We start from the raw sequence: 13,385 nt of genomic DNA on the forward strand, positions 1-13,385 counted from the left end.
CTGTATATTCCAGTTAATCCTTCTGTTTTTAAAAAAATCCACAGTGCCGGTCTCCCTCTTCAGTGCCAGTTCAGCAGAGAATGATCAGTTTCTTCATAAAACATCCCTTCTGTGTATTGGCCAACAATATTGAAATTTCCAGTAGTTTGATTTCTGACCCCATATGAGTAATAAACTATTCTGCAGTCATTATAATAAGTGGCTGTAAATTCTTACTGGTGGGAATATCTGAAATGCAATGCAGTGATAATAGCTGGCAGCGCTTGTGGGAACCATTTACACGTGAAGGAAAGCTTTGTAGTGGCTCCACTGTTAAAATGCAGTCTTGTTCAGGCCCTTGTGGTACAAATTTGCTTGTTTATGTGGGAAAATTTCTGTTTGTCCTTTTGCACAAAAAAGGCATGTTTTGTTCTTCTGCTGGCATTTAAGAGAGATTCTTCTAAAGCAGGACTGAACTCCATAAAAACTATCCCTGAGAAAACGTGTTCGTGTTAACCTTTAGAAAAGGCTGCTCCTGTCATCTGTGAAGTCTCCATTCACTCTCCTTGTTCTCACAAAGGTCATGGGCTAACCAAATGTCCCCAGGATAAGGCTAAAATGTTGCTATCCTCTCTGAAAACAGCATTTGGCATTTCTGCCGTACACCATGAATATACAGTATGCGGAGTAGACAGATACTTCTTGAACATCTACAATTCATTCCACATGATTGGAACTAAATGGAGATATTGTGTTGGAGGTCCTGACCTCATAACTTTGCCAGGTGAATGGTGGCTCTACTGAACCCACATAATAACCAAATATTATAGGACATAATTAGATAATCACACTTTTCTACATTGGATAGAAATGTAAAGGCGTTATAGGCAGTGGTCAGCATTGCAGCCTCACAAAAAGAAAGTCCAGAGTTTGAATCCACTGACCTCTCTGTGTGGAGGTCACAGGAAACTTTCAATGTCAGAACATCACAACAACATCAAATGTTAAGCCTGGACATCGTGTCTCTGTAAAAGTTGTGCTCCTCCATGGAGGAGCTGAAAGACATCTGAATTAGAGGAGGAAAGGACTGATGTAGCTTGTAGACCAGGAAATTAATTAATGACCACCAGCATAGCGATCCATCTTTCTGACAGGCCAGCCTCTAGTCTCTAAAAAAGGAAAGCCTTCAGCCCAGATGTTTTACATTTAATATCTACATTTACAAGTGAAAAATGAACAAATGTATTTTACAATCTCATTTTTTATGAGTGGAAGTGGTGTTGCAGTCCTCTTGAGAAATATCAATATATGTCATGAGACATTTACGTTGTCCTCCTCAAAAGGCAAGTTTCATGATTTACATTAATGAATCTCTATTGTGTATTGTTTGTATTTCTTAATAAAAGGTTAAAACATTTTGTCCAAGGATGAGGATGTTATGTTATTTGCGGTGTTTACTGCAGCGCATCCCTGGAGGCCGTTTCATCATTGACAAGGTGGTAGGAGCAGTGGTCTCAAAGAAATGAAATGACTACGCTTGATGTTGCTTTAAATTTATGGCTTCAGAGAGTGTGGCAAGCTCAGAGGCCATTGTCAATCCCAGTCAATCACTGCTATGTCAGCAAGGGTCCCAGCTGTCCACATGACGTAGTGCACTAAACCAGTGACCATATGGACTGACAAGCATGCTGGTACATGGAGTCACAGTGTCAGTGCAATTTAAGTTAAGAGAAAGAAAATTAAATTTCGGAGAATTTACTTGAGTAGCAGATGTAGTTTATGCCTGAAAGTACCTTCGTTACTGAAGTCAATTATTTCTACGATAAAGCAAAGAAATGGACGTAGGTTGGGCTTACGGAAAGAAACTACAAATCCCAGTATGGCTGGTGTGGGAAAAACAATTCACCCCCACAATCTGGGGCGTTCAAATTGCTGTAGCCGCGTTGGATTTTTACCGTCACAGTTGGAAAACTGTGAAAAAGATAATCAGCCTTACGATTAATGTTCGTGGTGAAAAACCGCAGGACGCAGGCCGAGAACTGCAATATCCCAGAGCTCAAAAACAAAGCACTAATTTCACTTATGGCCTTTAAAAACATGTAAATCTTCAATTAAGTATACACTTCGAACAAGAAAATGCTTATAGTCATATCAAACATGCAGTTCTAGCGCGTTTTCCATTTTACGCGTTTTTGTTATGAAAAATTAAAAACATTTAATAGTTTTTTCCTGCACTGTTTCAGGCTCTAAACTCTGCGTTATATGATTTCCGACCGTATTTGAAAGCATCCCCAGCGGTAGCAGCCCCTCCGCATCACACACAGATTCATTCACTGTGTGGCTGCTCCGTGTAGAACAACAGGCTACCTCCCTCAGTCCTGTGTGAGTATTCCAGCCTCTGAGCCCTTCGTTAAAGTTAGAATAAATATTAAATTGTCGTTTAGCCTCGAGGTCAGATTTCTTTTAAGCTTCAGCACAGTAATATTTCTCTTGCGGTTGAATCGGGGGTTTTATTTCTTTTCAAAGTCATGACTGAGACGTTTGTGGACAGCATGGTCTTTTGTTCTCTAGCTATATTTCTCGTTTTGACAAAGGAGAGCTGGGTTTTTATTTTGCCTAACCGCCTCGGCAGCTCGACACCAGTGTTTGCTAGTGTGGGTTATTTTTTTTTAAATTTTTGTTATGAAATATTCTCCAGTCCTGTGTAGCAGTTAAGCTTTACAAGGCGACTGGTATAATCCTGTGTAGACATAAAACTGACATAAGAGGAAAGGGCTGTATTTTGTATTTAGGCCTGTATGAATGTATCCACTTTGGAAGTAGCTATACTTAATTATGTTTTTCTTAACCCCCCTTTTTTGTATTGTTTTTTTCTAGGATGCTGCACAGCAAGGGAACAAAGGAAACAACAGAAGCTTTGAACCAATTTTGCCATCTAACAAAGAGCCATAAAATCAAAATCAACATGGGATCCTAGATAAGAAAATCATTGTGACAGCATCTTTTTGTTGTTGATTACATTCTAGGAAATGTGTTGTCAACAGATAACTCTGTTGATGACTTCAGGTTTTTAGTTCAAGAAGGTGATGTTTTTCCGTGTGCAGTCGAGCTACCGCTATCAGGATTGTTTTGTGTCTTGTAAGCATATTAGGAGTCTGATGTTTTGCTTTGAGGGAGGCTGCTTGTGACAGAGCAGTGCTGCTGTGAGTGGGGATGTGGAATAAAACATGCACATAACTAGAGGAGTTCAGTCTGCCTCAGTATCACTGACAGGGCAGTCCTTTCTCCAGCACACAGCCCTGCAGCAGCTCTACACTTTCCTCATGTGGCACTAGTTACTGACTGGCAGACTTGTCAGCGCAGCCAGGGGCCGACTGAAGCTGAAACTCCAGCTGCACCATGGCTTCATTGGACAATGATGAAACTGGGAGTGATATGTCTGAGTCTCTGGAGATCTGTGAGCTCCAGGACCAATACATGGAGCCAGAGAACTGCTTCAAGTCCAAAAGTCTACCAATCCTGAATGAACCTTGTCAACAGGGTGGCAAGGCTGCCGAGCCTCGGCTGGTCGGCACAGCCCACACTTGTGTGGCCCTAGAGGACAGTTGTGGGCTTCATCGTAAAACCCCAGACTCCAGCCAGGAAGAATCCCCCTCCTCCAGAACAGACTTCTCCCCCTCTATGTCCAGCATGGTGGGGCTCAGCAGCTCCCTGCCTGTGGAGGGCCACAGGGCCACAGGCTCCGGTGGCAGAAAATTTGGATTCTCCATCACCCGCCTTATCCGCATCCCAGCTAGAAGGTATGTGCAGGTCATCCTGAGCGACTCGCGCTGCTTCTTGTTCTGCATGTGCTACTTGACCTTCATCCAGTCCCTGATGGTCTCGGGCTACCTGAGCAGCGTCATCACCACCATTGAGAAGCGCTACAGCCTGCGCAGCTCCGAGTCCGGCCTGCTGGTCAGCTGCTTCGACATCGGCAGCTTGCTGGTGGTCGTCTTCATCTCGTACTTCGGCGGTAGAGGTCAGAGGCCACGCTGGCTGGCTGTGGGGGGTGTTGTTATCGCTGTAGGCGCAGCGCTGTTTTCCCTTCCCCACTTCATCTCACCACCTTACCAGATCCAAGAGATGAACTCCTCAGCGGGCCACGAAGGCCTTTGTCAGAGCAGCAACAACAGCGGCCGTGAACTGCTGGACGTGGCATCGTGCCCTCGCGACCAGGAGGGCAATGAGCACAACCTGTATGTGGCACTGTTCATCTGTGCCCAGATACTCGTGGGCATGGGGTCAACGCCAATCTACACCCTGGGACCCACCTACCTGGACGACAATGTGAAGAAAGAAAATGCATCTCTGTATTTGGGTAAGTAGCAGCAGAACAGGAGGCACTGCATTCAGAAGAGGATAAATCTGTTCCGTCCTCTAATCCACTTCTGTTTTCCTTGCTTATGACTGACATTTGCAAAAAGTCAAGGAATTATGTTTCAACACTAAAGCACTTAGTTGGTTTTGCTCAGCCCAGACTGGCTGAATTTATATAAATAAATCTGTAAAGCTTACAGACCGCTTTCTACGACTTGAGCAACTTCACAGTTAAACCGAGCAGCTCTGGTGTGTGGCTGGAAGAATGCCGAGACGCTGGGTTACACAGTCAGTGGTTTGTAACACAATTAGCATCGCTTACCCGAGCCTATTTCATTCCATTTGTTAATGGATTGGATGTTGGGAACGTCCGAGGCGGAAAGGTTATGAATTTCTAATTCGAGAGATTTAAAAGACTGCTTTTTAATTTGTTGGGTCATGTGATTTTTACAATGCATGCGTTTATACCTCAAGATTTTATCCCCCACTCTCATGCTCTGTTCTTCTGATTTAAACCTCTACGCCATGTGACCTCTGCACCACGCTGAGGTAAATACAGAGACTGCAAAGTCAACCTTGGGCCAGAGGCACACAAGAGATGAATCTGTACCAAGAAGCAGAACTAGGTTGCTTATGATTAATAGACCACAACTGGCTCTGTGCGTGCGTGTTTTCTCCAAGTTTTGTGTGTGCATGAAGAAGCCAGAAAAGACAAGGTTGTGTTCGAGGTGTTAGCAGACTGTTTTCTCTGTTCTTATGTGTACTTCTTCACAGGTTTCCTTTTATTTATCTGTGTCGGGGCTTTACCCGTCTCTTAATGTGTTTGCTCAGATTAATTGGATTTATGTAGATGTATCGCATACTTTAAATAGCTCATGGAGTAGCTTATGACTGTAGTAATCCTATATGTGCACTGTAGCTGGGTTACCGCGACATGGGGCACCCTTCAGTCTTGGAGACGGCCACTAAGGCTACGTTCACACTGCAGGTCTTAATGCTCAAATCCGATTTTTTGATCAAATCCGATTTTTTTTTTTTTTTTTTTTTTTTGTCTGCTCGTTCGCACTACAAATAAAATGTGACAGCAAACGCGCTCTAGTGTGAACCCTCAAAGCGGCCCGCATGCGCAAAAGAAGACGTCACACACAACGCGCTCTGTTTAGTCCCAGACCAACCAGTATTGTTTGACTGATGGCCCTTAATATAAAGACTTGTTTCGGACTTTACGTTTCCCAATTTTGCTTTAAGTTATAAAGTTATTTTGTTATTTACATATGGCCTAATAATTATCTTTATTGCTGTTTTAGAGAGGAGCGGTGCTTCAAAGGATAGTTGCAGATTTCTGTCAGAATCTGCAGATTATACAGTACAAATAAAATGTTCACGTTTCTCCAACGTTGTCTTCCCAGCTGTTTCACTAACATCTACACGGGATGGCCGGGAAGTGTTCGCGATGTCTTATCAGGCGCTTCTCTGGCGCTGATAATTGGCGTCTGTCTTGTGTCAGTGACATAGAAGACGGATTTAATGTGACATGACCGTTCAAACAGCAGTCGCTTTCTAAAACATCAGATATGTATCGGATTCAGTACCACATATGAAAGTGACCCCGATCGGATTTGAAAATATCGGATTTGTGCCGTTCACACTGTCATACCATGATCGGATATGGGTCGCATAGGGTCAAAAAAGTCGTTTCATTTTTGATTTTTTACACTAAAACCATCAGATAAAAGATAAAAACAAGCATTCAGAGATACAGAGAATATATGGTTGTTTTGTATAACTGTTCAAAACTCTTGAACCACTGACTGTTTTACTTGATTTGTCCACTTTTTGTCATCGAAATCGTTGATTAGATGTTCACCGGTGTGCATGAGCATCTGTTTCAGTGACAGCTGACTACTAGTACTTTTGAAATTAGTGCCTATTTTACCACTGAAATGAATTCACATCATTAGCCACGCTGCTGATGCTGGCCCAGTTATTTCAGCATTGCGCAGCCTACAGAGCATCGGTCTGCTCTGCTGCCTGCACTGTTGCCCTCGAGACCCAGTATTGATCAGATCCCTTCATCACAGCGACTCATTGCAGCATAGCTATCGAACCATCCACAAAAACAAGGCCCAAACGGTCTCAGACACCAACTTGCTTCGCCTTCATCCTGCTAAGGTATTTCCGCAGCAGATGCATTAGGGCTCAATATGCTCCCTGAGTCGTCCTGCTCAAGACGTCCCTTTGTGCAGATTTCCATCAAAAGCAGCGCTTGCTCTGATGACCTTGATGGCTATTTTGAGAGAGCTCACAAAGGGATAATCTGTTCACTCCAGTAAAGCATTGTTTGGAAAACCAGACATGTTCTGACATGTCAGAGGGAGCAGATAATCGGGGGAAAAATGTACGTTATTTGTATTGTAGATCCCCAGAGAACCATGGTAACGCAGTTTCAGTAGTATCCACTTTGAGAACTCTTATCTTTCAGAGTCTAGACAGCGATGGCTTATCATGCTTTCTTGTGAGTTTGAGTGTAAACATAACCTGAACAGAGGAAGGAGAAGAGACCTTACAGCAGGACTGCAGGTTTTCACCCAGAAAATCATTTTGTAAAAATATAGGCTAACCCACATCTAGAAGAAGCCTCCCCTTTTCTCCTCCCTTCAAACCCATTAATGTAAACCCTATCTCAATTTGCTCTGCCTCAGAGGGGAGGAGTTGCTCTTTTGTAGGACAACATGCTTTACGTTGAAGGGTACTTCTGGTGTCCTTGGAGAGAGAAAAGGCATGCACATGTGTAAGAGAGATGTATATTTGATGCGTGTCTTTGTGTCTGCATGAGTACACAGAGCCCATCACTCCATTTCTCAACTCCGGCCCACATCTCTGGGGTAATATAATAGGGACGGTGTCTGAACTTTACCTTTTTTGCTCTACTTTCAGAGCAAATGGTGACATCAGTGTAGCATTTATGGTGTGTTTTGCCGCTCTCGTCTGTTTTCTAAAGACATGACTTGGACGGACACAGGGGCTACTACCTTTCCTCTTGTCTTTCCTCTTCTTTCGCTCAGACAGATTTACAGCATATCGTTCTTGGTGTTACTATGGTGAACGTTTGTCTGGGAAGTCACTTCATTTGTGTGATGGTGGCTCGTTGCAGTGGGTACTGTTGTGTGGCAGAATAATCATTTGCAATAGATGAATGAAAGAAAGATGTATTTGAAACACTTTTGTTCTTGTTATTTCTGTTCAGTTTACTCAGCTATTGTTGTGACTTGTTCTCTATAAGTAAAACTACCTCAAAGCACCTTATAGTTAAAAGTAAAGACCCTACAAACCCTTAACAATCAGATGATCCCTATGAGCAAGCACTGGGCGAAAGTGGGAAGGAAAAACTCCCTTATAACAAGAAGGGAGGGGAGGAAGGACCAATTGTGGTTAAAGGGGAAGGAGACAGGAGAAAATTGTTGTTTTTGTTTGTTTGTTTTTTTAAATGAATGTCTCCAAAGAGATCCATAGAACTAATCAGTAATCGTGTTTGTCTTTGAATATTTCCTCCACACCAGCCTTTGGGCTGTGGCTTAACCTGTGCTTATTAGATGGGGTCTTTTTCCCCTCTCCACTGATGACCGCAGTGATTTACATGCTAATGATGCAGAGAAGGTATAATTGACATGGAATAACTTGAGATGCTGGGTTTGATTTTACTGCCTTCTGCATTCCACAGTAACTTTCAAATGGCGTGCTTGAGCTAAATTTATAATAAAATAAACAGAAAACACTGATATTAAAACCTTTTGTTTATGCTCTGTTGTTCTTTAATAACCTTTCAGTGTCTAGACGTTGCTGTCTCTGGCGCTTGTAGCTAGCTACCTGCTTTACATACAGGATAAGGTTAATTGATTCCTCCTAGCTGTCATCCTCACGGCCTCTGCATTAAGTACTGTAGTTTGCAGTGCAGAGGTCTCTCTGAAACTTCCATCCCAGTTTCCATTATTGGTGTTTTTGAGTTATTAATTTTTTATTAGGTACTCATGGAAACCATGCATCAAGCCTCTGGAGAATGAATAGGAAATGAAGGAGGCGATGCCCAGTTTATGAAGAGAGGCCTAAACAGCAGTGCTGTCTGCACGCTGACACACAGACACATGCTCACATGGACACAAGGGGTGTGTTTTCTGACAGATTTAGAAAGAACAGTTGCTCTCAGACTTTTCTCCTGCAGTGCGTGCATGTACTGCAGCTTAGAGAGGCAACAGAGGAATGGACTGTTAAGTTTACAGTTTAAACCTCACTGTGTTTATGTATTTATTTTTTTGATGTAGGATTATCACTCGTGGACCTGGTACGTCCCTTTTTCTGCTCACTCAGTCAGTTTCATTAAATTGTGTGTCCTGGTCTGCTTAGCAGCAGCCAAAGCAAATGCAGGTTGTGCACATAGTCAGGCAAACAGTGAAGTCCCCAGAGACCCCGCCTTCTCCCCGCTCCTCTCTGCCCCTCTGGGCTGACGGGCTCAGGTTTCAGGAGCAGTTTAGGGTACACATTGATCTGTCAGAAGCTGGCACACATATAGAAAGAAGACTGGTCTCGTTTCATTGCCGTCCTCATGGAGGGTTTAAATTATGCCACACTGGCCATGCAGGGTTACTCAGGAGCAGGCGACCTTTCTGTGGGACTACTACTGTTACTATGACACGCCTGTGAACGACTGACCTCTGCGTGGCTGTGCTACTGATGACAGTGTGTGCATCAAGAAGAGAAGTGATGTAAAAAAAAAAAAAGGTTCATGTGAGCATAATAATTTGTCTCCAGTGGTGGAAGTTTTTAACCGCAGCAATTGTAGTGTGTTGTATTTATTGCTTAACCTCATTGACCAGTGGCTGTTTTTCAGTGTGGTGGCCGGTTGTTTTGACAGTGTGGGAAGGTTCCTGGGGAAATGCCAGCAGAGTTTTTTGTGATATGAAGAATGCTAGAAGTCCTTTTGTTTTCAGCTATGCGGGAAAGAAATGCTTGCTTTGTTCTTGCAGCCTCTTTGGTGCATGTTGTTCCACCACATCCTCACTGATCCCTGACTTCTTTTTGGAAATCAAATTAAAAATAAATTCTCAGAAGACCTTTTGGTGTAGTTAAACTCTCAGAGCACAGAAACACTGTCGAGGATTGGGAACACTGGTGGTAGAAAACAAGACCGTGTTATGGGTATAACATAATTAATAGACACCTCAATAGAGTGATTATCTGTATCGCATTTGCTATTTAACTTGTTTAGGACTGGATCTAACTTATACCTAATTATTAATCTGCAGTAGGCAGTAAGCTTTTCCTTTGTCACCACTTCTTTGTAGGGGCTAAATTGAAAGCTGACTTAAACAGGATTGCAACCTTGCTATTTAATGATAGTTTATTCTGGAATATTTAGTTGCTAAAAACATTTTCACCGTTACAAGTTACCTATCATCCCTCACCCCAACTTCTTTAGCTTTTTATATGGATAGCTTTGCTCCACTCAGCTGTCAGATCCTTCTGAAAGTGTTTTATTGCTTAAAAACTGCAAGTAGCCACTTCCTTTTCATCGCTGCTGGATGAAAACCCTCAAAATAATTTCTGTGTATTTTCTGCTGTTAAGCTAATCATAACCGTGATGAGAAACATGGCCTTCCGTTGCCTGTTTTGTCCGGTCCGGAAATGAATTGGCGTCAATAATTGCCAGATGTTTGCTACCAGGGGTGCAGTATATCCTGCGATGGCCATCAGAACAGAGAGTACTGCTGCTAGCACACGCCATGTTCTCGGAAAGACGCATTGTCTGATAGAGCTGCTTTGGGTTTCCACGTAAGTGGCTTTTCTCTTGGGATCGCAGGGTTACACCAGCCAGACACCGTACAACCACATCAAGTTAAATTGCATTTCCTCCTCTCCTTCTTGTGCATGCTACCTCCTCTGCGCAGTCCAATCTCCATGTTGATGCAGGCTTCAGGGTGTTTTAAGAGTGTTGCTTTGCTACAGAGACGAGGGAGAAAAAAAAATCTCACTCCATTCCAGTGTTGTGCTCTCTTAGCGGTAGACTGGCTATTGTTCTTCTTGACCCCTGTGCTGCTCAGATGGAGAGTGAGCGAGGGAGGGTGGCTGGAGGGAGAAGTGCTAATGGGATTTACATAAGTGCAAGAACATGTGGAGAACAAAAAAAGTTCTGTTTATGAAAATATTTCTGTTGCTGTTGTCCATACAGATGCCCAGCAGATCTTTTTTTTTTTTTTTTTTTTTCTCTTCACAAGAAGTGATTTATTTTTATAATGGTTTATAAATGGACATAAATCCTGTGTTGAGCTTCCCAGAGCTGCTCTGTGGGATGAGATGGATGTCTTTAAACGCTCTCTGACCTAACCCCATTGGACGCACTGTGCACAATGACGCGCCTTTCGGGAAGCGCCAAAAAAATAAGGCATTATGACCAAAAACGTTGCCTGACAGCCGCACAGATGACAAGGGTGAATTTAGCTGTACGCTTTCACCTGTCTCTCGCAGCGATGCTGCCAGGCTCTGTTTAGCTTGTAAATGTAGCATTAATCTGGTCGTGCATTATGCAACACGGACTATTAGGCTACACATGCAACTGTGATACAGTTCACTGAAGAAGCAGTGTTTTGACAAGCGTCGTCCTCAGATGTTGGCAGCAGCTGAGTTTGCTCTTTGTGGCGAGGTTAGTGGGTTGGGAAGGTGTACAGGTACAACGGAGGATCCCTCTGCTTAGCACAGACACTTTATGCTACGAAAATGTTCATTTTTCACACTTTTGTTTCTGTTTACATGTGTGGGGGGGTGTACCTAGTTTTAAGGAGTTGGTAGGCTCCAGGTGTGACCCTGGAGAGAGCAGCTGTTGAGAGCTGGCAGGATGCTTGCCTGGGGGAGGGGGAGTACACATATATGAATGTGAGTGTGCACCTGCAGTTGGGGTGTGGGTTAGAATTGAGGGCTTTTGGGGGGGTGGCTGGTAGTGTGGATAAGTATTCGCAGAAGGCTTGTACACTTGTTTTTCCTACAAGCTTACACTTACAAAAAAAGAAAAAAAAATGCAGGGCAGAAAAGTCTCATCCTCAACGTCAAGTATGGCTTCATACTCTCCTGCCACAGTGTGTAGGAGGCACTGCTGCAGAGCACAGTCCTTTTCTTACTTGCGTAACACCAAATTAATGAAATCTGAATAAAGCATGGCTGTGCTATGTAATCTTCACATCCTCTCGTCGTGCTCTCCTGTGTTGATTATATTCACCCTGTTAGGAGATCATTAGATCGCCTGTCATCCTTCAAGATACCCAGAAATCAAATTGTCTCAGGAGTTCTTACATGGCTGTGAATTGCAAAGCACACCTACAGGAATGAAAACAGCAGGATTTTCTTTTTTTTTTTTTTTTGTTTAAGAATTAGCTTAGTGTGTGTGATTAATTTCCAAGTCAGAAAGGGGAAATTTTTAACTAGAAACGTCAGTTTGAGTATGAACACAACTTTTTCTTTTTTAAAAAAAAAATGAGCTCTTGAGTTGGAATGAACATTTTTGTGGTTTAAAAGAGTAGCAGAAGTAATAGTCCTAGTGGAGGATGTATTGAGGATGCCAAATAAATTCTGGGCATAGCTTTAGAGCCATGGAGCAGATTAGTGTGCCATGTCTGTCATTTACAGAAACTGAAAAGCTGCAGGTGCCAGCTTGTGGCACACTGAAAACCTAACTCGCTGCTGTAATGAATTCACAGCTTCACCGAGTGTAATGTGGTTCTACCCTCAGCCCCCAGATGCCTCATTCATGGCCACTCATCAGCTGAAAGATTATTTGCCACCCTCTCAAATGTTGGAACATTATCTATGCACAGGCAAACACACAGCTTGTTGTGTTTCAGGCTGGATCTGGGACCCCTCCCCAGTATGTTCCTGTTGGCAGGGAAGAAATGAAAGGAAGGTACTGTAAAGGTCTCCTCAAATGTCCTTAAATGCTACAGCTCTGCTCAAAAGTTTCTCTATGTGATGATTCACAAAGTCACAGCACAGGCTTTAATTATACCATTAATCTCCTAAATCACATACATTTTTGTTGCAATTTTTTTACAAGGTGTTGATCTGAATGTTTCTTTACCTTTTTAGAGAAACCTCTTCACTTATTAACCATAAACATTTAGTCTTGGATAAACAAAAAGTTGTCTACTTTCTGTTCAAATCTTGTAAAGTGAATGCACGAGAAGTCACAAAGAACGATGGATTAAGAGGAGAATCCAAAGATGATGATGGATTAGGCTGCTAAGTAAAAGGATTTGCTAAACGTGGCAGCACGCGAAAGACTTCTGAGAGTAAGTGAAGTAAAGTAAAGAAATAAAAAAAAAAAAAGGGAGGAGACGCAGTGGAATTAATCCGTTTCTCTTGAGCCCGTGTGCCTCTGAATGACATTTCATCACTAAGCCATTTAAAGAGAACCGTGTTGCTTTCATTGGCTTGTCACAAGGGCAGATTGTGAAGAAGAAAGATTTTCAGTTGTAACAGTGTTCACAAAAACACCCTTGCAGCTGCTGCAGCGTCACAGTTAAAGTAAATACGTCATGGCTTACTTATAAGTAATAATTAACTGCATATATGTAATTGTACACTGCTTAATGCAGGGTTTGCTTTTGTTTTTCATGTTTTACTGAAGGGAGGGTGGCAAAAAAAATACACGGTACACACGGAAAGTGGTTCTAAGAGAGGAAATCCTACTTAAGCAGATTTGTTTTCCCATGCGTTACTTAAACTTAAAATCTTACACAGGGCAGATTTGCATTCGAGGCCCACTCACACATTTTAATACATCACGGAAGAGCGGGCAGCTGAGCTGAGTCCTGATGTGCGTTGCTTGCTGGGTTTGTCATGTTCCCAGATGATTTTGAGATTTTTCTTTCTTTTTACCCTACCCATGCGTTATTTTTCAGCTGTGCTCTCTCATCGCTTCATCCCCTTGAGTGGATTCTTTTATTTTTTTATTTTTTTAGATCAGCAGCAGCAGATTTGAGGACTTTTGCTGCCAGTGCAGGACT

General features: G+C 42.7%; 1 protein-coding gene across 1 annotated transcript in view; it reads left to right on the plus strand.

Moving 5' to 3' along the window:
- Positions 1–2,273: 2,273 nt before the first annotated feature.
- Positions 2,274–13,385, plus strand: part of slco5a1 (solute carrier organic anion transporter family member 5A1) — a 34,473-nt gene continuing 23,361 nt past the window's right edge. Inside the window, exons 1-2 of the mRNA XM_085418650.1 lie at positions 2,274–2,361; positions 2,857–4,339. Coding sequence (XP_085274776.1) covers positions 3,379–4,339 — 961 coding nt within the window. The 5' untranslated portion in view covers positions 2,274–2,361; positions 2,857–3,378. The remainder of the gene's footprint in view (positions 2,362–2,856; positions 4,340–13,385) is intronic.

The sequence above is a fragment of the Rhamphochromis longiceps genome, linkage group LG9, assembly GCF_057381845.1.
Source record: "Rhamphochromis longiceps isolate RC_006_pf linkage group LG9, R_longiceps_female_GT1.1, whole genome shotgun sequence".
Classification (NCBI taxonomy): Eukaryota; Metazoa; Chordata; class Actinopteri; order Cichliformes; family Cichlidae; genus Rhamphochromis; species Rhamphochromis longiceps.